The sequence below is a fragment of the Dermochelys coriacea genome, chromosome 5 (assembly GCF_009764565.3).
Source record: "Dermochelys coriacea isolate rDerCor1 chromosome 5, rDerCor1.pri.v4, whole genome shotgun sequence".
NCBI classification, from domain to species: domain Eukaryota; kingdom Metazoa; phylum Chordata; order Testudines; family Dermochelyidae; genus Dermochelys; species Dermochelys coriacea.
In genome coordinates, this window is record NC_050072.1 from 73,651,072 (window position 1) to 73,674,469 (window position 23,398).

The following is a 23,398-nucleotide window of genomic DNA, read 5'->3' on the forward strand; positions in this document are numbered from 1 at the left end:
TTTAGCAATGAGTAGATTCCACACCATACGTATTTTTTCTTTTTATTTTCTTTGTGTATTCTAACCTATTTTCTTATTCCATTTCCTCTTCTCTGTAATGTAGTGATCCTTGTAATTTCTCACACCAGACACAGTCCCACACGCCTTATGCTTGCAAAACTTTCCATCGAAGTCAACAGCGTTATGGCCATTGGTTGCAACTATGGTATTACACTGGCATCTTTAATTAACATTTCAAAGTCTCATACAAATGTTTATGACATGTTATTTTAATTCCTCAAATTACACTTATTTTTATTATTATTACTGTTTCCATCAGTGACCAAAATAAGGTAGGTGCTTTCCAAACATAAAAGGAAGCACCATCCCTGTTCCAAAGAGTTTAGCGGAAAGGGACAAACAGCCTTGGGGTATGGGAAAAAAGAACAACGAACAAGTAAGCTGAATGGCTGGTGATTGGCCACATACTGGTTATAAAAGTTTTCATGGTGAAATGTTACAGAGAGAGAGGCTGAAGAAGTCAATATGGGAGATAAAGGAAGTCTGGAGGAAAGTTTTAGCTAACTGAACAATCAGAAAATATTTTGCAGGAAGCTTACTTTGGCTCTTATTAATTTTCTTTCTTTTTAAATCAGCAGTATCCTACATAGAGAGAAGAAGATACAGAACGTGGCGCATTTAGGGGAAAGTCAAGGTTGTGAATAGGTGATTGGGATTAGAGGTATGGGGATCAATGTGAATGTAGAAGTAGTACTGCTCTTATTCTCAAAATTTACTAATAGGCATAGAATTATGACCTCAGGACTACAGGAGTAGCTGCACTACAGCTCTGGAGTGGCTACATTCCTGTAAGGTAAATGTACAGAAGAAGAGACAAATAGTCATACTGTGACCAGCACCAGGTGCTTCTGAGAAGGTGTAAGGACCCTGCAGCAGGCAGATATGGGTAATATGCCTCCAATATTATCTCCTCCTGGGCTCTAATAAATAGAGAGTGGCTTAAACTTGAAGCAGAAGGTTTAATAGCCTTCCAAATTTTGATCCAGGAAAAAATATATACCAATGTTAACTAAGTTTCAGCCACAAATATCAACATATTGAAACATTATCACACTTTAGAACATTTAAAAAGTAAAAATAAATTTTTGTTTAATTTGATTAGCTTTAATTTAATTAGTTGTTTTAATGAATGAATGTGAATGTCTTTCAGTGTATAAAATCAAACTAAAAAAGGAAGCTTTATTCAAAATTAAGAGCCAAAAACTTGAATCCAAGACAACACCAAAATAAACATTTCAGAAGTATTTGAGTGCAAATATATTTTAGGGAAGAAAAACATTTTTAAAAAACTGATTTGCTGATGCTTCATCAAAAATGAGGGGTGAAATCCTAGCACTATTGATATCAGGGGGAATTTTCCTAGTGATCTCTTTGGAGCCAGGATTTCATCTGAGTTATCTGAATCTACTTGAAATCAACGAAGAGGGTTCTGTAGTTGTAAGAGTGTTGTTAAATTAGGGGGGGACAAGCTCATTATGCGCTGTGACAAAGTCAGGTTGGACAGCTGTAAGGGAGTGGTGGAAAGCAGTATGTGAGCCCTAGAATTGTAAAGGTCTTCCCCCCCCCCCAGCGGAAAAGAGGTTACTTCAGGTCAACTAGGGACACCTGAGTTCAATTAAGGGCTGCCTGTGACCTTTAAAAAAACAACTTTTCTGATGAGAGAGAGGGAAGAGAGACAAGGTACCTAAGGGAAAAAGGGTTTCTCCAGGCTGGAAGGCTGTTTTCCTCCCTGTAAGGGAAGTAACCAAGGTACCTGCCTGTTTGGAGAAGGACTGGCATCTGAGAACCAGCACAACCAGAGAGGGGGCAGGGAGAGGTACTCCCTTTTTGTGTTACACATTTTTTTTGTTTGTTTGGCTGAAGAGTACTGTTTGGGCCAACATGGAGGCCCAGCTTGTAAAATACTGAAAAATAAAACCTGAGTGAGGAATTAAAAGCTCTCTGGACTGGGACTGATTTACTCCAGAGCCCCCCACTGCCGGAGGGGGAAGTGCTGAGCCTGGCAGGACAAAGGAGGTGCCTTTCCCCAGTGCTCTCAAGGTCAGGAAAAGAGCTGCATGAACAAACCTAGTCCAAATTTTGATTTAGCATTATATGTGAAGTGTGAAAAGATGACACTAATATTTTTGCTGTGTCAAAATGTAACGAAAGATACCATTTCATTTGTGTATGTGAGTTCAGCATAACTTTTGTCTCTGCTGTGAAGTAGCAGAATTATTGATAGGTGCTCTGCGAGAGATAATTATACACAGTGTAACTGAACAATCTTATTACATTACTGTCCTTCCAACTACTCAGAAAAGTTGTCTGGGCTCAGAGAGCCCCATTTCTCCTCTTCATAAAGGAAGTGTGTGGGTGGAGTGGAGGGGATGAATTGGAAGAAGTCACCTCCCATTTCTTGTTCTCAGTGAGGCAGAGGGGAAGGCTTGAGCTATTGTAAAAACCTGTTTAATTTCTTCAAACGTTGGTCCTCAAAAAGCAAATGACATTTTTCACTTCATCCTCCTAAGGAATGTTAAAGGTCTCAAGTCTTTTGGGGAGCGAGCACACATGGAGTTTGCATAGTGGTGGCAGAGGTGCATTAGCAATTAGAGGAGCCTTTTTAGTGGTTGGATGTCTCATTGGGATGATAGTACATGGGAATTGTTTCACAACAGTAGTCCTATATCTTGGTGGAGTGTTGTAATTGGGGAGGAGTTCTCGGGAATGGGCACAATAGAGATGAGTGAGCAGATGTCTTTACTATGGGATGTGTAGAGCACACAGAGGAAGTGGTACCTCTGTGGGAGACAGGTCTCTCCCCGATGATCCTGCTGCTTCCAAAGGGAGAGGTCAGCAGCGTCCTTAGAACAACTCCTAGTTGTGCTTGCCACCTCTTGGGGATATTATTCTATTGTTTTCTAGAGTTGTTTAGTTTGTGGGCATGCAGAAAAACCTGTTTTACTAAAGTGAAGTTTTCAGATCAGTTTTTGGCACTCAGAATATTTCTTCAGCACTAAATAAAAGTCTATGGATTTTTCTTATGATATGTTTGTAGAAGGTGTGTCTTTCATTATGCAGAACAATTTATACTGGATTATCCAGGGGAATACATAAGAACAAATATTATCTACCTATAGAGAATTAACAGACTGATCTAGTGAGGCATCCAACTTAGTATCTGTGTCATCAAAACTCTATTATAAAATCACTCCTGAATTACTGTTTTTGAGGAATGAGTTCTTCCTATTGCTGATGATGTGTTATGTTGTATATGATTGGTTAAATCAATAAAGAATGGTGCTGTAAAACCAAGATGAACAATTCATGTGTATCTGAAATATATTCCAGTTTGCACTAAATGACAGATTGAATTTTGCATGCTGTCATTGTTCAGCTCAAAGTCAGCTGAGATTGCAGTTCTGCTATTGTTTATGTACATAGAAATAGTTCTAAATGTTTGCTAGAGAAAGTACAATAGTAACAGTGGTTATTTAAAATGACTGAATATGATAGTGAATTAAAATATCACTATTCCTGAATAGGGATGTTTTGGATGATTGGACATCAGTTTCACATAGGAGGCCCAGGAGAGGGCTTGATATTCATCATTAGCTTTTATACATGATAATTGTGTAAGATTATCAACTTTTAGTTAGTCTTCTGAGCAGCACTATAGTGCTTCTGTGGGAGTTCTAACTCTGTCCCAGTTAATTCAAGCAGGCATATTTAAGGCCCTACAAGACACCGAGAGGCAGATTATAAGCTGCTGTAAATTGTCATAGCTTCATTCTCATCAAGGATCTGCCTCCATACTATCTCAAGAATGCTCTTGGCAGCATCTACAGTTAAATCATTTTTTGGAACACCAATTTGGTCTTAGTGCTCTGGAATCACTATATGTTAAAACTACTTAAGGGAATGGTAAATATGATAGGCCTTCTATTATAGTATATTCTTTCCTGGTGAAGGAAACATCAACAAGCCTTGATAAACTAGTTTCCCTGAGAGATGCACTTAACTGAATCTTAATGGAATAATATTTGTCAGTAATATTAAACAGTCTTCAGTTAAGGTTAGTTCAACAGAGATGCTCCTTAATGTACAGGAACACTTCACATTTATTTAAGGCAGGCAGAGATGCTGGTGATGCAGCAAAGTCTATGATTATCAATATTTGTGTTCTTGGACTGCCATCATGTAAACAGTTTGGAGAAGGATGTCTGTGCCAGAACCAATTTTATTTTAGATGTGAATAATCCTGTAACATCTGGAACTTTCATATTAGGACTAACAGAGTTAAAGTTGGGTCATCCAAACTCTTAGAAACTCTGGTTCCTTCAGGCTACACATGAAGTAAAAGGACTTCTCTTGCAAAGGTGGAAATCTTGTTTGTTTCCGAAGGCTGAGTACTGGTATAATAATTTAGCTGAAATGACAGCTCTTGACAGACTCCTTTATAAACAATGGAAAGAACTGCAGAAGTTTGAGGACTCTGGCTAGATTTTGAAATCTCTGGAAGCTGCATGTGCTCAGCACCTTTGAAAACCAGGGCAGTGGTTTCTCTTACGTACAAGCTAATCATTACCTTTATAAATATTCTCAAAAATGAATAAATGTTTAATTAAAAAAGAGAGAAATTTATAGTTACTTGCAACATTTTGACCTCAGTACCTTCAGAAAAGACCACTTGCCTATACCTTTTACCTTTAGCTTAATTTATAATTGCTGTATTTTTGCGTCTGTTTGTGGATTCCAGACATCGCTTTAGCACCTGGTGTATTTGTGAGATTATTCGTATTGCAAGAAAAATTTTGCTGTTGTTCATAAATGTTTGTAGGAGGCCAGAAAGATGACAGAGGGAAAGAAAGAAGGAAATCAAACATCACCTACTTGAAATCATCTCACCCCTCCAAAGCCCATTGACAGAAGTTTTTTCCGTTGACTTCACAGAAGCCAACTTTGAGTCATGGTGTATGTTGCTTTAAGAACAGTTGATTTTGCTTTTTAAATGGTGGAAATATAAAGACCGATCTGTGATCATTGCTGTATTAAAATGCGGGGGGGAACCTGCCTATGCCTACTGTCTAACGAGACCTGAAAAGGCACTTAACAGCCAAAAAGATTTAATATAGTGGGAGAACTTTAATAGCTAGTTAAATAAATCAGTGTCATATCTGAGACTTGACAAGTTTCTGATTTAATGGGCTGAACAAACTTTCAGCTGTTCTAAGTCTGAGTTTTAATATTTAACATACCATACTTGACTTGGCAAGGTATTTCAAGCTAAGATTTTTTACTTATTTTTATGATTACTATACAAACAGTCTGTTATATTTTCCCCTGGCAAAAAGGATGGTCATCTCAGCTGATACCACAATATTTTTTTGTTTGGATTGTCTAGGAAAATGAAATCAAGGAATGTGAAATTTGTCAGTCAGCTGTCAGGTGAAGTAGGCTAAACTGAAACAAAGCTACTAAGAGTGAAGTAATATGTCATTGGTTAAGCTAAAACTTATATTTTGTTTCTTTTTACTCATCATTTTTAAGATGAATGTAAGCAGTTGTCAAGGCAGAATTACTGGGTGATAAATATGTGCTGCTAAAGGCAGACAGCAGTTAAAATGAGATATCACCAAATACAAATGCAATTATGAAGGAAAATAATTTTGAGTCATGATATCGATTTGAGCCATATTAGAAAAAGAGCACTACTGTTACAATCTCTATAGGCCTAGACTTGACATGGAATCCAGAGTATTGAATTACTGCAACTTTATTAGTTGAGGAATCTGATCTAATACTCTTGAAGCCAATGGCAAAACTCCTTAACTTTAACCTGAGAAGGAGCACAATTACTCTATTTTTGCAAAGGCATAATCATTTCAGCCCTTGGCACAATCTCAGGACTGCTCTAATCTCAGGACTACTCTAATTTATGTCGGTTTGTAACTGCCCCCCATTACAGTGAAATGTGTTCTGGTTATGCCCTCTCCCTTCTTTTAGTGTATCCCTACTGCAGGGAAGAAAATGATGTAAGAGAAAGCTGCCTGTGTCTGCTTTGCACCAGTCAAGGATTCCCACACACCGGGGGAATCTTCTGCTGTAGTAAGCAGCCCTTTGTGCTGCCGGAGCAGGGCAGTTGTGTCCCAGTGAGTTCAGTTCCTGTTGTGGTTATAGTTGGGTTTAAAATGTGCTAGGTCTTATCATTTATTTCAAATGGGTGACTGTTCTCAAGGCTTGCTTTCATTGTCCAAAAATATTGCATTATAATAAAATATTTAAATACGTTAATGAATCAAAAGATTCCGAAAAGTATTTTGTTTAATATCCATGACATTTGGAATGCATGTGGTAAGACCTATGGAATGCACTGCATAAGAACTTTATATTTCATACATTCAGTTTTGAAATTAGTATTTTAGGAATCCTGAATATTTCTGTTCTGTTAATGGATATGCACTAGACAGAGCCTTCTGGTGGCCAAATTATTACCTCTGTATTTCCACTAAGTTAGCCAAAAGTTATGGTAGATAAAGAGCTCATTCCTACATCCTTCTAAAGTCATTGGTAGTTCTGCCACTGATTTCCCAGGGAACAATATCAGCCCGTAATTTTCTATCTGATGTTTCAAGATATTGTGTTCAAGTTTTCTTCAAGCTGTACATAAATTTTTATTGATTTCTTATTTTATTTCTGTTAAATCAATTAGAAATGCATTGTTCCAGATCCTTAGAGGGGTACAGGGAGCCAGTTGCACCCTAGATCCTGGGGCTGTTTTTACCCCATCTGTATGAATCTCCATTAGCTGGTAACTGATCCCAAGGAACCATCTGTCAGCTGGAGAGCTACTTCAATGCTTCTGTAATCTCACTGACCCCTCACGTCTGTAACCATTTATGTCAGAGTTTTCAGGGGCTTTATGTAGGAACTAGCTGGATGCTTGCCAAGAATTCCTCTAAATGGAGGAAATACCTAGCTGGGGAGATGAGGCCAGTTTCTGCCCCCTTTTGCCCCATAGAGTTTTGTAAACCAAATTGAAGAGCTAGGCCATTCTTATTGATATTCCCCTTAATTTTCTTTAGGGAAAAAAGTAAATATCTCATCCCAGTGATAAAGGAAATAGTGTCTCATCTCAATGATAAAAGGAAATACTGTTTTGTATATAGTACACAATCATCCTGTGAAGCTCATTGCCACAAATATTAGTGAGGCTTAGTAGGATTCAAAAAAGGCATAGACTTTTCTATGTATAGTGAGAAGATCCACAGTTACATTGATAAGGTGGTTTGTTTGTGTGAAAGGATATAGAGCTTCATGGTACAAGCCAACTGTGAATTGTTGTATATTAGGAAGAAATTCTTCTAAGGACAATTTATTCCATAAGTTATCTACTCAGGATTTCTTGCTGCTTCCTCAGAAACAGGAAGTACTGACCAGTGTCAGAGACAGGACACTGAACTAGACAGGCCACTGGTGTGATCCAGTATGGCAACTTCTACAGTATGTTTCTATTTAATTAATGGGTTTTTTTTAAGAAATAGCCAAGCCATATCACATTAAAAATGTGATATGTGTTTGAGTGATAAACTTAAACAAAGCACAATTATGTTTAATGTGGTCCTCTGATCCATTTCAGAGCTCCCACCTCTGACTCATTGACCCTTAGATGGGTCCAAATTTGCCCTCATTTTATCTAATTTAACTCATAGTATTTTGTAATGTGGCCACTTATTTTTGTAGGTAAAATGTTTATAGAGTATGTCTGCACACTTCTTCTTACTTGCCATTCTTGTATAAGAACAATCTGAGTCGGACAGAGTTTTACTGCACATGCTTTCTGAAATGACCCAGCTTTTCACTGTAATGATAACCTATACAAAATCTGCTATACAAAACTGTGTTAAGGCAATTTTATTTAACCATTCTTTTTTGTCTTGCTACAGTTTTATTAAACTTTTGATATTATAGCATCTAAACTGCTCACTGATGACTGCACTGTCATGTGGTAGAGATTTCAGACATAGAAGGAATGGATAGCAGTTGGATTATGGAGTCTTTAACATCTAGGTTGCCATTCAAAATCCAGCCCAGGTTATTATTGAGCAAATGCTATTGTCAGCTGATGGCTGTTCAGTAGCCTTCTGCAGTGAGTTGATGATCTCGGTAAATTGGTTCCAGCTGCTTGTGGGCAGGTGTCCTCACCACAATAATCACCAATCCAATTGGCTCCCTCACTGGTAGCTCAGCAGAGAGACAATGGACAGAACCCATCCACCCTCTCACTCTTAGAAGTGTACGCTATGACAGATTTGACGTATGTTGGTAGAACTCTGTGGGAAAGTTTGAACTGCCTCTATATACATTGTACTTGTTCTGTGGATAAATAGAGGGTTTATATCTCTGGGTCTGGCATAACTAAAAATGCATTTAAAACAAGTCTGAAAGGTAAAAAACTAGATATTTCAAACTGAACTGATTTAATGGCTCATTTATCTTTTTGCAGTTGTTGTCATTCTCATAGAGCTTGTAAATGCAACTTTGCAATTTCTAGTATGCAGTGAATGCTCTTCGCCTCTTCCATTTTTAATATAGATGGATTCACTCTGTAATTGATCATATATACAGTGCATGCAACATCTTAAATATAGAGATGGGGCTTGTACCTGCCTGCTCCCACTGAAGTCAGAAAAATTCCTATTGACTTTCATGATGCAGGATCAAGCCCTTAGAGCCTGATCCAATAAATAAATAAAGACATACAGGTCATGAGTCAGCAAAGTACTTAAGCATGTGCTTCATTTTAAGAACATAAATAGTCTCATTAAAGTCAGTAGGAATTAAGCAAATATTTAAAGCTAGATTACTAACCTCTGGGATTCAAAAGCATGGCTCAGGCCACAAAAGTCATGAAGCTGGCTTAAAAATCATGAGATTATAAAATTTAATGCATTTTTTGGTTTTCTTTGTTTTGCCTTCTGGTTTTTGAGCGTTAGGGGTCACATTTCCAAACTTGTTTTCTGCAGTCATTAGGGCTGGAAACTTTTCTTTGTTTTATGAAAGCTGTTATCTCATTGCATGAGGAGTTTTTAACCACATTGCTTGAGGGGCTTTAATGAAAATATCAAATATCATGAGACTCATGGTAAAATCACAAGAGTTGGTAGCACTGTTAAGCATGTTCTTGTTTTCGTTGCTAAATCAAAGGCTTAAATAACCAAAGTGGAAAATCCCAGAGATCAGTCAACTTGTTGCTGAGAGCTAACAAGATAAAAACGTTTGAACAGGTCCTTGAAGTGGTGTGCTACTAAATATAGATGCAGACAGCTTTAGTGAATATTTCATCTAAAAGACCTTACTAATTAAGATACACCTCTCAAGTGAAACCTGGAACATTACCTTTGATAATTGTACTGTTAAAAATGTGCATCCTTGCATCTCTGACATAGCTGTGACGTGATGGTGTCCACTCTGTGAAGGAGAGAGCTTTTGATGCATTCCCTGTGCAATCCTAGCCCATCTCTGCGAGCATAGGAGACTCTTAAGGAAGCAATGTTAAGGAAATTGCTTTTGTGGTAGGAGACAGTGTGCTTCTGCATCTTATGGAGCACAGCGCCACAAGTGGTCCTTGTGCCCAGTGAGGACAGTGGCTCAGGGTACACCATGGGGAGGGCAACACCAGAATACTCCACTCTAAACCACTCATGTAGGACAGCCTGGCAGCTGTGGGGTTACCCTAAAGCTTCAGTAGCAGAAAGGGAGGGTCTCCCTGTGTTGCTCTGTGCCCGGGAGACAAGATTTCCATTTGCCCTAATTGCCAGAAGTTTCACTGGTGAGCATTCATTTCATTCAGACTATGTGTGTTGGCAACAAGTTTTGATCCTAAAGCAGGTTCCACTGGATTCACAGCTGTTTGGGCCCAAATGTAATATAAGGGCCACTGTATTGTTTAACCTCTCTCTGAGACTGTTCTCTTTGGAGGTGGGGGAATAGTTGTATTGTTCTAGAGTATTTTAACAAAAATGCACATCCCCAAAAATCAATGTATAGTCAGTACTGAATTTTAACAAAAAAAAAATTTACATTTTTAACATGAACCTTTCATGGTCAAGTCAGAATGCAATGTAGCTGTTGAATGTAGTAAAGGAGAATGAAGGTGCCAGACTGCTTCAGTTTAATTCAGTGTCCGCATGTCAGTTTAATAATGAACCCTGCTTACAAGGCTATACTTAGGCCGGTCGCTGGGGAGATGAACTGGGCGCCCTGCCCTCAGCCCACCCATGCCTCCACCACCACCTGTAGAGACCCACTGCTACTTCCGTATAGGCAGCAGATTCTGCTGGTTCCACTGCACAGTAGGCTTCAGCACCTGTGGAGGTGGAGAATTTTCCCCCTAATGAAGTGATTCTGGTGGGGAATTTTTCAGCCAAAGGCTTGCACCACATTGGATAATAATAAAAGTATATCAACTAAATATCACAGATAAATACCTCTGCTGTTGTACCCACTGATTTTTGTTGTTGTGTCTCGGTTTTATATAACAACTGCTTATCTCCAGAAACGAAACAAAACAAAAATACATAAATAAAAATAGCATTACATCTTTGAGCAGGAACAGCTGAGACACCAGCTTGTGAAAGCTCCCTCTCAAAACACAGAAATTTAGTAGAAGTATTTATTATCGAGCAATTGTTGTTTCCATCTCTTAGGTACCACGATCAACAGGATGTTACTAGCAACTTCCTTGGAGCCATGTGGTTGATTTCAATAACTTTCCTGTCTATTGGATATGGTGACATGGTACCTAATACGTACTGTGGGAAAGGAGTCTGTTTACTTACTGGAATAATGGTAAGTGTCACTGATTTTCTTCACTAACTTTCTCATGTATTCAGTTAAATCAAGTCTAACACAAGATTGTTAGCTTTAAAACATCACTTCTTGGTGGTGATATAAAATGCTTGTCAGTAGTTTGTACAATACATAGGTTACTTTGGGCCACTCCTTAGATCTTTCATTCTGGCGCTAACTAAGAGCATTCACAGGTAAATGCAGAGCTTTAGCATGAAACACGGAGAAACCGAATCTAACCTGCTGCTGTTCTGAGAATCAGAATCTCAATGAAGCCTGTTTCTAAAGGTACAAAATAGCAACAACGCTTTTTTATGGATCTTGCTTTGTTGGTTTGGCATATGTAAGTAGATCAATAATAATAGCAAAATGATAATTCCTATACCTGTTTCTTAATTTAAAAGTTATTTAATTATATAGAAAAGCTACTGTTACTAGTCTCCCATAACATGTTTTACTGTGCATGAGTTTTCTAAGGTAGTCCACATATATACATTGCTTTTAAGTAGGTTTATATAATATGTCTACCATAAGAGCAATGCTAATGTGACATTTGTTACTATACTATTATACTGTATTACTAAGGTAGTACCTTTTGGCTAATGCACTATAACTGTCAGTGGTATTTGCTTAAAGCCAAATAGTGGAGAGAAGCAACAATATTTCATTGATCTTATTTTACTGCAGAATGTTAGTAATAAAGGGCTTGACCCTGCAATTCTTATTCCTGAAAGCGCCTATTAAATGTAATTTAAGCTGGCCCCAAATCAGTACCAATGGTAACCCAACTTCATATATTGGTTATATTTTTCTATTAATTTAATAACTTTCTATTCTTGTGTTCACAGATAATAAAAAAATACAGCTTGAACACCTGCCTTTCATTAAGTATGAGCCAAAATCCCAACACCTGTTTAACGATAACTAAGGGTTGTTTTCTAAAAGTTGCCTTTTCTGTACAGATATTCTGGCAAATAAATTCATCTGAAAATAATTCCTTTTTCTTTGTATAGAACGATATATACTTCTGTTTTTAAAATGTGAAGTAGACTAATACACTCTGGAAGGCTTGAAGACTTTATGCAACTGTTCTTTACTTATGATAGATTTCTTGTCATTAACTTAGAGTGCTTGAGATAATAAGAAAGTCTCTATGCCCTTTTAGCAAAGTGTGCTGATAGTGGCAAATACAGCTTGTTTTAAAATACAGTTCGCAATTTAGTCTTAAAACACAGCCTGGAAGAGTGAGGAGTGAAACAGAAAGCTTCCATAGAGTGTATCAAAGCAAGCTCAAATTTGTCATCTTCCAGGGTGCTTGACTCTCCTCCTCAGTACAAGATGGGTTCCGATACCAAAGAGGGGGGCTTGAAGAAGAACTTGCCACGGGGGAATCTGACATGAGTAGTGTAGGAAGAAGAGGGGAGAAAAGCACCCACTACTGTGGGGAGAGACTGGAAGGAAACAGTCCCCCACTCCCTTTCAGAAATGAGAAGCAACAGCAGCCGATTGGTTCATGCTACAGGTACTGAAGAAGGATAAAACATTGTCTCTCCCTATGTATTCTCTTTTCCTAAGTGTTTGAAGAATTACTGAGCTAACCTTTGGTTTTAAATTAATCTGAATATGCATTCAAAGCAAATTTTGGAACATGGTTGATATTTGCAATATGAAAAATCCTTTTATGCAGAGTAAATTTTATCCAGAACTCTTACGATGGGCTTCCTAGCCTCAAAAAGGGGTGGTAAATGCACTGACACTGGCTCTGATCTCATGTGGGTTTCACACAGAGGTGAAAGTAAGCCCGTATGCCCTGGTACGGCGTACCGGCAAAAGCCGGTGCGCCGTACCGGGGTGGATCAGCTTCCCCAGGCACAATTTAAAGGGCCCACGGCTCCCAGCAGTGGCTGGAGCCCCCGGCCCTTTAAATTGCTGCCAGAGCCCCACTGCTGGAGCCCTGGGGTAGCGGCGGCAGGGCTGGGGCAGAGATTTAAAGGACCCGGGGCGGTAGCAACAGCCGAGCCCTGGGCCCTTTAAATCATCCCCGGAACCTTGCCGCTGCTTCCCCAGGGCTCCGGCAGGCTCCAGGGACGATTTAAAGGGCCCGATACAGTAGTGGCGGCCGGAGCCCTGGGGAAGCGGCGGCGGGGCTCTGGGGATGATTTAAAGGGCCCAGGACTCCTGCCGTTGCTACCACCCAGGGCCCTTTAAACTGCTGCCAGAGCCCCCGGCTGCCGCTCTTACCCCGGGGAGGGGGAAGGAGGCACTTGCTGGTACAGGGTGGGCCAGGGCTGGCTCTGACCTTCCCCAGCCCCACCCCTTCCAGGGGCCAGAGTCGGCCCCAGTCCAGCCTTGTCCCGGTAAGTCCCTAGACTTACTTTCACTTCTGGTTTCACACCAGTACAACTCCATTGACACCAATGGAGTTACTATGGATATATGCTAGCATAGCTGAGATTAGGGCCTCTTTTCGAAGACTTTGATGATTAAAGGTCTGCTGTATAACTGTAATGTGGTAAGAACATAGTAAAAATAAAATAATAAAAAACAGACTCCAAATTGTTGCGAGTATCTTTCTCCGTACTCGTGACTTAATCACACTCAAGAATGGAATGATAAGTAATAGTTATCATTTTACTTATGAGAATGTAGCAAGCATAAAATAGTTTGCCATAGTTGGTTCTACTGTACTTGGTGAAAAATGAATAAATTACCATTTAATGTTTAGTGTTTGCATATGCAAAGTTACACACACAGTTGGAGGCCAGGCCACGCAAGACCCTTTTTGATAATTTGGCCCATAAAATGCAGAGAGAATATGAAGAACATAACCAAAGGCATGAAGTAAATAATTACAAATTCTCCAAATACATTAAAAGCACTAAGGCTTCAAATACGGAAACTGACTGTGTCAGTCATTAGCATGGTGATGGGTGTAATATGAACACCTAGAGCAGTGGTTCTCAACCAGGGGTCTGAGCAGGTTTCAGGGGGTCCACCAAACATGGCTGGCATCAGACTTGCTAGGGCCCAGGGCAGAAAGCCAAAGTCTTGCTGCATGGGATTGCAGCCAAGACCCCCCGAGTCCCACCAGGGGCTGAAGCTGAAGTCTGAGAATCTTAGCTTTATGGTGCCACCTGTGGTATGGGACCTGGGCAGTTGCCCTCCTTGCTACCCTTAATGGCAGCCCTGGCTTTTATATGCAGAAAAACAGTTGTTGTGGCACAGGTGGGTCATGCAGTTTTTATAGCATGTTGTGGGGGGCGGCTTCAGAAAGAAAAAGGTTGAGAATCCCTGATCTAGAGAAATGGACAGACTGTAAACACTCTAAACCAGCGTTTCTCAAACTTCAGTGTGCTGCAACCCCCTTCTGACAACAAAAATTATTAACAACCCCCGGAAGGGGTACTAAAGCCTGAGCCCACCTGAGCCCACCACCCCAGATGGGGGGCAGGGGGCAAAGCTCGAGCCCCACCACCCTGTGCATGGGGGTGGAGAGGTGCAAAGCTGAAGCTCAAGGGCTTCAGCTCCAGGCTGGGGGCCTGTAACCTGAGCCCCACTTCCCAGGGCTGAAACAAAAGTCTGAGCCCCGCAGCCCAGGGCTAAAGCCCTTGGACTTTGGCTTCACCCCTGTGCACTGGGGCTCGGGCTTCAGCTTTGGCCCTGGATCCCAGCAAGTCTTAACACCAGCCCTGGCAATGGGGTCGTGACCCACTTTGGGGTGCCAACCCACAGTTTGAGAACTCCTGCTCTAAACTCCTGAAAAGGAGAGAAGCAATGGAAAAAATGGTAAAGTTAAAATAAGATAATATAGAAATTCCCGCCCCCAGCAAAACTTTTAAGGGAAGTTGAAATTTGACTCTGACAGACTGACATCTCTAAGAAGGGTTTCAGAGCAGCAGCCTTGTTAGTCTGTATTAGCAAAAAGAAAAGGAGGACTTGTGGCACCTTAGAGACTAACAAATTTATTTGAGCATAAGCTTTTGTGAGCTACAGCTCATTCATCGGATGCATTCAGTGGCAAATACATAAATTTGTTAGTCTCTAAAGTGCCACAAGTACTCCTTTTCTTTTATCTCTAAGAAGGAAGCTATGGAGCAATTGGAGAAATTCCAGTACTGTAAATATAGATGGTTTTCCTGCTAGTGTTCTGAAGGGCATAAAATAGTGGACACACTAATGAACATGTGATCCTTGGGACTAAACTCCGAGAGCAAAAGGCTACAAGACTTAGCCATAGCTCCTTAAAGACAGCAACTTGTTCTGAAGACTGGAAAGCTAATTTTTGGTCTATTTTGAAAAATGCAAGCAGCCAGGAATTACCATCTGGTAAACCTCACCTTGGTTCTATAGAAATGATTGGTAGTCAAATTCAAAGGTCTACTAGTACAACACTTGAATAAATACGTCCAAATAAGGTCAGTCCGTCAATATGTATGTGAGGAAAATCATGACTCTAACCTTTCGAAAAAGGAAATAAATTAGTAGAAAACCGTGATCTGTACCTAATTGAATTCTTATTAAGGGCCCTAATAAAGGAGTAGATAGGAAAATAAGTAACGATAGGTAAAAATGGAAAATATTGTTGCTAATGGAAACCTATTTAAGTAATGGGAGGCAGTTCTAGTGAGTGGATTCAAGAGCAGTTACATAAAGTACCTAAGAGTCAATATTGGGAACAGTCTAATAATGACTTGTTAGAGAAGTAGACATTGAGTGTATACAGTTTGCTTTGACTATTAAAACTAACAATGTATTGTCAGACTCCAGATAGATTTCATTGTCTTGGGAAACTGGACTAGGTGACATCATTTAATTCCCACTAACTCCTGTTGCCAGAAAATAGCCTGAACTTCTAATATATGTTGATAGACTCTAAATTTCAAGGATAAACTGAAGGGAAAATACCTCAGGAGTCATCAAGAATAGATGCATTTAAAAGTCTGTTCTGGGTGAAGGAGCAGCTTAAACAACAACAAAAAACGCAGCAGCAACAAAACACAAATAGGACATTTGGATACTTTAAAACTGGGAGAAATGATACATAATCTGTTGTCACAACATCATGTTGAGCCGTGGTGCATTTAGAAGCAGTAGATATGTGCAGTTGATGTGGACAAAGCCCTGGTCTACACTGGGGTGGGGGGGAATTGATCTAAGTTACGCAACTTCAGCTATGTGAATAACGTGGCTGAAGTCGACGTACTTAGACCTACTCACCGCGGTGTCTTCACTATGGTGAGCCGACTCTGCCTGCACCTCTCATGGCGCTGGAGTACAGGAGTTGACAGGAGAGTACTCAGGGGGTCAATTTATCATGTCTAGACTAGACGTGATAAATCGACCCCCGCTGGATCAATCGCTGCCCGCTGATCCAGGGGGTAGTGTAGACATACCCAAAGAAACAATGTAACACAGACACGATAGTATGGTTAAATATGGAGGTTGCAACTTTATTGACAAGTAAAACCTAACTGGGGTAGTCATCCCGAAATACTCAGCAGGATTGTTCCAGAGTGGACAATTGGTGCCAGCTGAACTATAAACCTGGGTGAGTGTAAAGGCTGTGCCCCCTCTACACTCTTAGACCGGCCTGCCAAGGGACACTGATGGGAATCAGAGTCCCAGCCAGAGTGCCTCCTCCAGGCAGAGGTATTAGATTTGAGGAGCCACATGCTGTACCAGGCATAGTTATACCTCCTGAATATGCCATGGGAATGCCTTCAACCAGTATGCAGGGAGCTCTGCTGGATCCTTAGCTTAGTTCTGTTATTTTCTTTGTTGGGCCTGTCCTGTAGTAGGTGACACAGAACGCCACTAGCCATCACCTTCAGCCCCCAACTAAAACCTCTCCAACGCATCATCAAGGATCTACAACCTATCCTGAAGAACGACCCATCATTCTCACAGATCTTGGGAGACAGGCCAGTCCTTGCTTACAGACAGCCCCCGAATCTGAAGCAAATACTCACCAGCAACCACACACCACACAACAGAACCACTAACCCAGGAACCTATCCTTGCAACAAAGCCCGTTGCCAACTCTGTCCACATATCTATTCAGGGGATACCATCATAGGGCCTAATCACATCAGCCACACTATCAGAGGCTCATTCACCTGCGCATCTACCAATGTGATATATGCCATCATGTGCCAGCAATGCCCCTCTGCCATGTACATTGGTCAAACTGGACAGTCTCTACGTAAAAGAATGAATGGACACAAATCAGAGGTCAAGAATTATAACATTCAAAAACCAGTTGGAGAACACTTCAATCTCTCTGGTCACTCGATTACAGACCTAAGAGTGGCTATCCTTCAACAAAAAAGCTTCAAAAACAGACTCCAACGAGAGACTGCTGAATTGGAATTAATTTGCAAACTGGATACAATTAACTTAGGCTTGAATAGAGACTGGGAATGGATGAGTCATTACACAAAGTAAAACTATTTCCCCATGTTATTTCTCCCCCCCCCCCACCCCACCCCCCACCCCCCCCACTGTTCCTCAGATATTCTTATTAACTGCTGGAAATAGCCTACCTTGCTTGTCACCATGAAAGGTTTTCCTCCTTTCCCCCCCTGCTGCTGGTGATGGCTTATCTTAAGTGATCACTCTCCTTACAGTTTTCAGAGTAGCAGCCGTGTTAGTCTGTATTCGCAAAAGGAAAAGGAGTACTTGTGGCACCTTAGAGACTAACAAATTTATTAGCATAAGCATCCAATGAAGTGAGCTGTAGCTCACGAAAGCTTATGCTCTAATAAATTTGTTAGTCTCTAAGGTGCCACAAGTACTCCTTTTCTTTAGACTAAGGATGTGAAGGGAGGGACTGAAACAGAATGCCCAGAATGGCTACTCCCCTGACGAGCAGACTGTATCACTGCTGTGTCCCTACCTACCACCAGACAGGAACCCGTCACCTGAGCTTGCACCACTCCCACATCAAAGGGCAACAGTGGAGGGTAGGACAAGCCCCAGAGGCTGGACAAGATGCAGCATGTCATCCCACACACACACACACACACACACTCTCTCTCGCTCTCGCTCTCTCTCGCTCTTTGGCATTTTCTATTGGCTATGTTAGGTAGCTCCCTGCTCAGTATGCCTGCTGGCTTTTGAGAGTCTCACTGTTAGGTGCCTAGCTCCCTTAATGCCTTGTACAGGGAGCCTGGGTACCTAACTTGGAACTGTGGATTCTACTCAGTGGCAGAGCACCTGAAGTTAGGCACTGCAGTGCTGAGCCTAAGTCCTCTTTGTGGATTTAGCTCAAAAGAGTCAAAGGAGAGACGTGAAAAGTGTTAGTGCTGATGGGAGACTTACAGCTGATGAGAGATTGGAAGATCTAGAATTATATAATGTGGAAAGGAGAAGAGTCAGGGTGCATGACTAAGCTATTAAAAATGTATGATGGGTGCAAAGGAAATTGAACAGTCCCTTTTTACACCATTTCATACAAGGGATGTATCATCTAATTCATTTAGAACAAATAAATAGAAATATCTCTTCATGAACATATAATCTCTTTGGAATTCACTCTCACAGGTGGTCAGCAAGTCAGTGTGTCTGAATAACTTTATAAATCTTGATAAGTAAGCTTGGCAGGATTAGATTTTTATCAGTAAATGTAGATATCACCACACACAAGCCAGCAAAATATTATTTCTATCAATAATAATTGAAATGTACAGATAGGTAAAGTAAGGAAAATGCTGCTTGAGAACTTCTTACACTTTGATTTAAGGATATTCACTTTGTCTGTTTTGATGTTTATGTTGACAATTTGTACTTTAATGGTTATAAACTTTAACTTTTTGAATTTGTGTTTATAGTCATTAAATAATTATTGTCTGACCCTCCTCATAATTTTCCACAACTCTGAAAATTTAAATAGATAATCTAAAAATAATTTTATGTATAATGTATACATTTTTGTATTTCTGCAAGAGAAAATAATGGCATCCAAAAATCCTTCTGCAAGGATCAGGAAGGAATATTTTCCTCTGACATGCAGCACTGCAGAATAGGATGGGACATGATGGTTGTACAGAGCTAAGGATTTGCTTTCCTCTGACGTATCATGTGTTTGTCACGGCAAGAGGCAAGATATTAGATTAGATGGATCTATTATGTCAGATCCTATGTTCCTAAAATAAATGGGAGAATGAAGATTGTGATAACTGCTATATTGTGGGATGCACACAGATGTCTGATGTAGCTTGATTGAGGGTTGCTTTTAACCAAATAATTATCTTACGGACTCTTTGAGGTGGCTAAATTGTCAGTTATTGTCAGAAACAGCGTGGCCTGCAATAGCAAGGGCCTGAACTCAGTGACACAGGAGTTCCCTTCCAGCTCTGTGTTCCTGTGTTGCTGAAACTTCTATTTTTTATCTTCTGCAGTAAGATTCATTGCACAACTTGAATACCATTCTTATTAAAGTAAATGCCTGCACTGGAGAGCTCATTAAGCTTAACGATGAAGCAAGCGAATGTAGAAGGTATTCTTAAACTGCACAGTAGAAGTGGGTGGGTGGGGGTTGGCAATTTCTTTCAGAAAATCTTTAGATAGCACATTCTAAGGGCTGGATCTGAACCCCTTCCTCACAAAGGTGACCAGTTATCAGGAATAGTCACAATGAAGATAGTTGTGGCAAGCTGATGCTAACGTACTAGCTTTCACTAGTTTTACGAGCCAATTAAAAATCTCTAGTAAGGAACAAGTATTCAAGCCTGTCCTGCTGAGGTGCAACTCTCAAAGTCCAGGTGTAAATCAGGGATGCATAGGAACTAAAGGACATATCATTTTGAAAATTAAAGTCTGTATTTGCTTTAAAAGGGGCAAACCTTACCTCCTCTAACATACCTAAAAGGCACCAGGACTGCAGTGTTTCTGCTATATGGGAAGGAGAAGGCTTTGCACAGGCTAAACCATGCTTCTGAATAGGGGGTTTGGGACAGACTAGGGAAGAGCTGGGATATGTGACTGTGAAGGGCAGTGGCCTCTACATACCACTAAGGACCATGAGCTACTGAAGCTGGGATGGAGATGCAGCATAGATGTTCCTCAGCCCTGTGGGGGAAATAATTCCATCCCCCCCCCCAAGCTCTGTGAGACTCTCCTGCACAATTTAAACATACTCAGCATTTGCATAGGTTGAAATAATTTGTCCCTACATATCTCTTTATAACAGGTCTTCTCAATGTTAATTAGACAGTGTGCAGTTTCTGTTACAGTTAAAGAGGAACTCTTATTTGAAACTACTGTTTTCAGGTGCTCGTAACTCTCCAGAAACATTTCCCTTTGGGTTGAAAGTAAATTTGGTTTTGGAGTATATTTAATTTGATCTATTTTGAGAGAACTAACCAGGAAAAGAGACACGTATATGTTAAGGTCATTATCACACTTTTGCAAACTGTTTAAGATGCATTTATTCCACAATACCATGCCATTCTTTCTTCTCCACTGCTGCTGGCAGCAGCACTGCCTTCAGAGCTGGGCACCCAGCCAGCAGCCATTGCTTTCCACTCTGCCTTCAGAGCTGGGCGTCCAGAGACCAGATTTCATGGAGGAGATCAGATTTCACAGTCGGAGACACAATTTTTACAGCTGTAAATTTGGTAGACCCCCTACTTATAAAGTTTGTGGACAATACCAAACCGGGAGGGGTTTCAAGTGCTTTGGTGAACAGGAATAGAATTCAAAATGATCTTGACAAATTGGAGAAATGGTCTGAAATAAATAGGATGAAGTTTAGTAGGACAAATGCAAAGTACTATGCTTTGGAAGGAATAATCAATTGTACAAATACAAAATGAAAATTGACTACCAGGAAAGAGTGCTGCAGAAAAGGATCTGGGGGTTATAGTAGATCACAAACTAAATATGAGTCAATAGTGTAATATTGTTTAAAAAAAAATGGAAAGTTCATTCTGGGATGTATCAGCAGGAGTGTTGTAAGCAAGACACAATTCTTCCGCTTTACTCAGCATTAATAAGGCCACTGAATTCCAGTGGCCAATTTTAGTCACTATGATTTAGGAATGAAGTGGACAAATTGGAGAAAGTCCAGAGGAGAACAACAAAAATGATGATACGTCTACAAAACATGACCTCTGAGGAAAGATTGGTGAGGGAAAAAAAGGTATGTTTTTAGTCTGGAGAAAAGAAGACTGAAGTGGGACATAACACTCTTCAAGTATTTAACAGGTTGTTAAATTGTTCTCCATTTCCACTGATGACTGAACAAGAAGTATTGAGCTTAAATTGCAGCAAGGGAGATTTAGATTAGACATTAGGAAAAACTTCCTAACTGTCAGGGTACTTAAGCACTGGAACAAATTACCTAGGGAGGTTGTGGAATTTCCATCGTTACAGGTTGTTAACAGGTAAGACAAACCACCTCTCAAGGATGGTCTAGATAATACATAGTCCTGCCTTGATGCCAAAGGCAGGACTAGATGACCTATCGAGGGCCCCTACAGTTCTATGATTCTTGGCCTTGCTTGCTTTTTCTTTAAAGGAAAATAAATGCAAACATCTATGGGCCCAATCCTACTCCCATTAACTGAAGTTCCCTCATTATGACATGCACTGCAGTTATGTAGTAAAGCAGAAAAATATACTATAATTATATACAGTAACAGAAAATACTACATACAATTAGTATTGAAACAATAACTTTGAATGTCATGATTTTGTATGTGTGTGTGTGTGTGTGTAGCAAAATCTCAATAGTACCATCCCATTAATGTAGTTTGTGGCATTTAATATATGAGAGTATATAGGTAATGAAGGAAAAGGAGGCGAATCTAGCTGAAGTGTTAACATTGGGTACAGATCTTCTGTTAAGAATCCAAAACCAAAAAGAGAAAATAAATACCAGTTTGCTGTGAACTGACGTTTGTGCATAATGTGTACTGAAGTCATGAATTTACCCTAAATCATAATAGTTAAAAACTTGTATTTGAATTTTAGAAAAACTGAGCTTTACGCAGTTTAATTTTGTAGCTTCTGAATACAAAAACATAGTGCCGTGAGCCATATTCAAGAAATGTATCATTAAAACTAATGCCCAGTCCAGAGGCAGAAGTTTGACTGAACTGAAAGGAGTCAATTTTTGTGTAACATCAACCAGATGAAAATAGATGGCATTGTCAGTTAAAGACTTACCCAAGGCTTTCCTGCATTTCAGTTGTAAGTGTTAGTGGGAGTCTTTTTTATCATTTTGTAAATAGATATGATGGTACACATATACAATTATGGAAACAAAGTTCTAACAGCTTCATTTTCCTGTGAGTAAGGGAAAATATCTTTCATGCACATTAATGTCATTTTATATACCCTACTAAGATGGTTGTGCTAAGAATTTAACAAGCTAAGTTCTGACAATTTAATAATAAATATCAATAATGACCTCACAGTTCAGAACAACTTGTGTTTCCTCCAGTGATGTCTTTCTTCTAACCCGTATGCTCCAAATACACTAGTATCATGCAGACGCGTAATATGGGGAAGGAAGTTAATGATGCTCAATTTGCTAACTGAAGCCATTAGGAGTCAAAATCAAATTTCAGCAAGTTAAAAGGCCTGAAGTTATTGACTGGAATGAAGAATAGTTTGTAGCAATACTATGGGAAAACTGTTGTTTTGTGAGTTGAAAAAATTTAATTTTTATCTCCCAATAGTACACAACCTGCAATGCTTTGTAATCTACATGTGTATGTGGCTAGGTACCAGTCTGAATATTTAGCTGTGCCTGCTTGTACTGAAAACAATATATTTAAACTCAGCAGGTCATGTGACTGTCAGATACTTGCAGATCACCATCAGTAAGAACGACTACTGTCTTGAATGAACAAAACTAACATTTCCATTTTTGCAAGGGGTGAGCTAGATACACCCCTTCTGGTCCATAGAAGACAATTGCATCTCCTCATTCCAGCAAAGATTTTTGCACACAGGCAGAAAGAAGTTTTCACTCTCCAAGGAGGAAAGGCAATTTTTCCACCACCACTCTCTGCTGTGGACATTAAAGCTTCAGAACCCATCAGAGGCTCCATAGGAGCCCCACCACTGGGCTGCATTGAATCAATGCATCTCTCAGTCAGTACCACCCACCCTTTGCAGGTTCTCTGGTACAGGATAGAGTGCACCTGTCTTGCAAAACGTTAATCCCCTTTCTCACCTAATAGACTTTCTGCTGTAAGAGTCAGTACTATCAGAAAGTGAATCTGGCCCTCTCTTTCTCTTGTCTCTTGGATCTATTTTTAAAACTGGATCTATTCTGTACTTATCAGATAATTCCTGGGGTCCTGGAGTGTCTGTGGGTATTAAATTTACGTTATTTTGTGTCATTTTTAGTATTTCACACAATTTGTATTTTCTCTAATATTGCTGACAAACCTGAAAGACGATGAAAAGCAAGGAAATGTGCTCAAGCGCTACACTATGAGTAGAAGAAACTTAAATGTTTCAAATACAGTGGATCAAATTCAAATGGGCAGAAATG

The 23,398-nt window shown here is 40.0% G+C and overlaps 1 protein-coding gene across 2 annotated transcripts in view; it reads left to right on the forward strand.

The window, feature by feature from the left end:
* The window catches only part of KCNN2 (potassium calcium-activated channel subfamily N member 2), a 105,503-nt gene that overhangs the window by 64,206 nt on the left and 17,899 nt on the right, over positions 1-23,398 (forward strand). For both annotated transcript variants that reach the window (XM_043514971.1, XM_038403315.2), the window contains exon 5: positions 10,749-10,890. In XM_043514971.1, the coding sequence (XP_043370906.1) occupies positions 10,749-10,890 (142 nt within the window). The remainder of the gene's footprint in view (positions 1-10,748; positions 10,891-23,398) is intronic.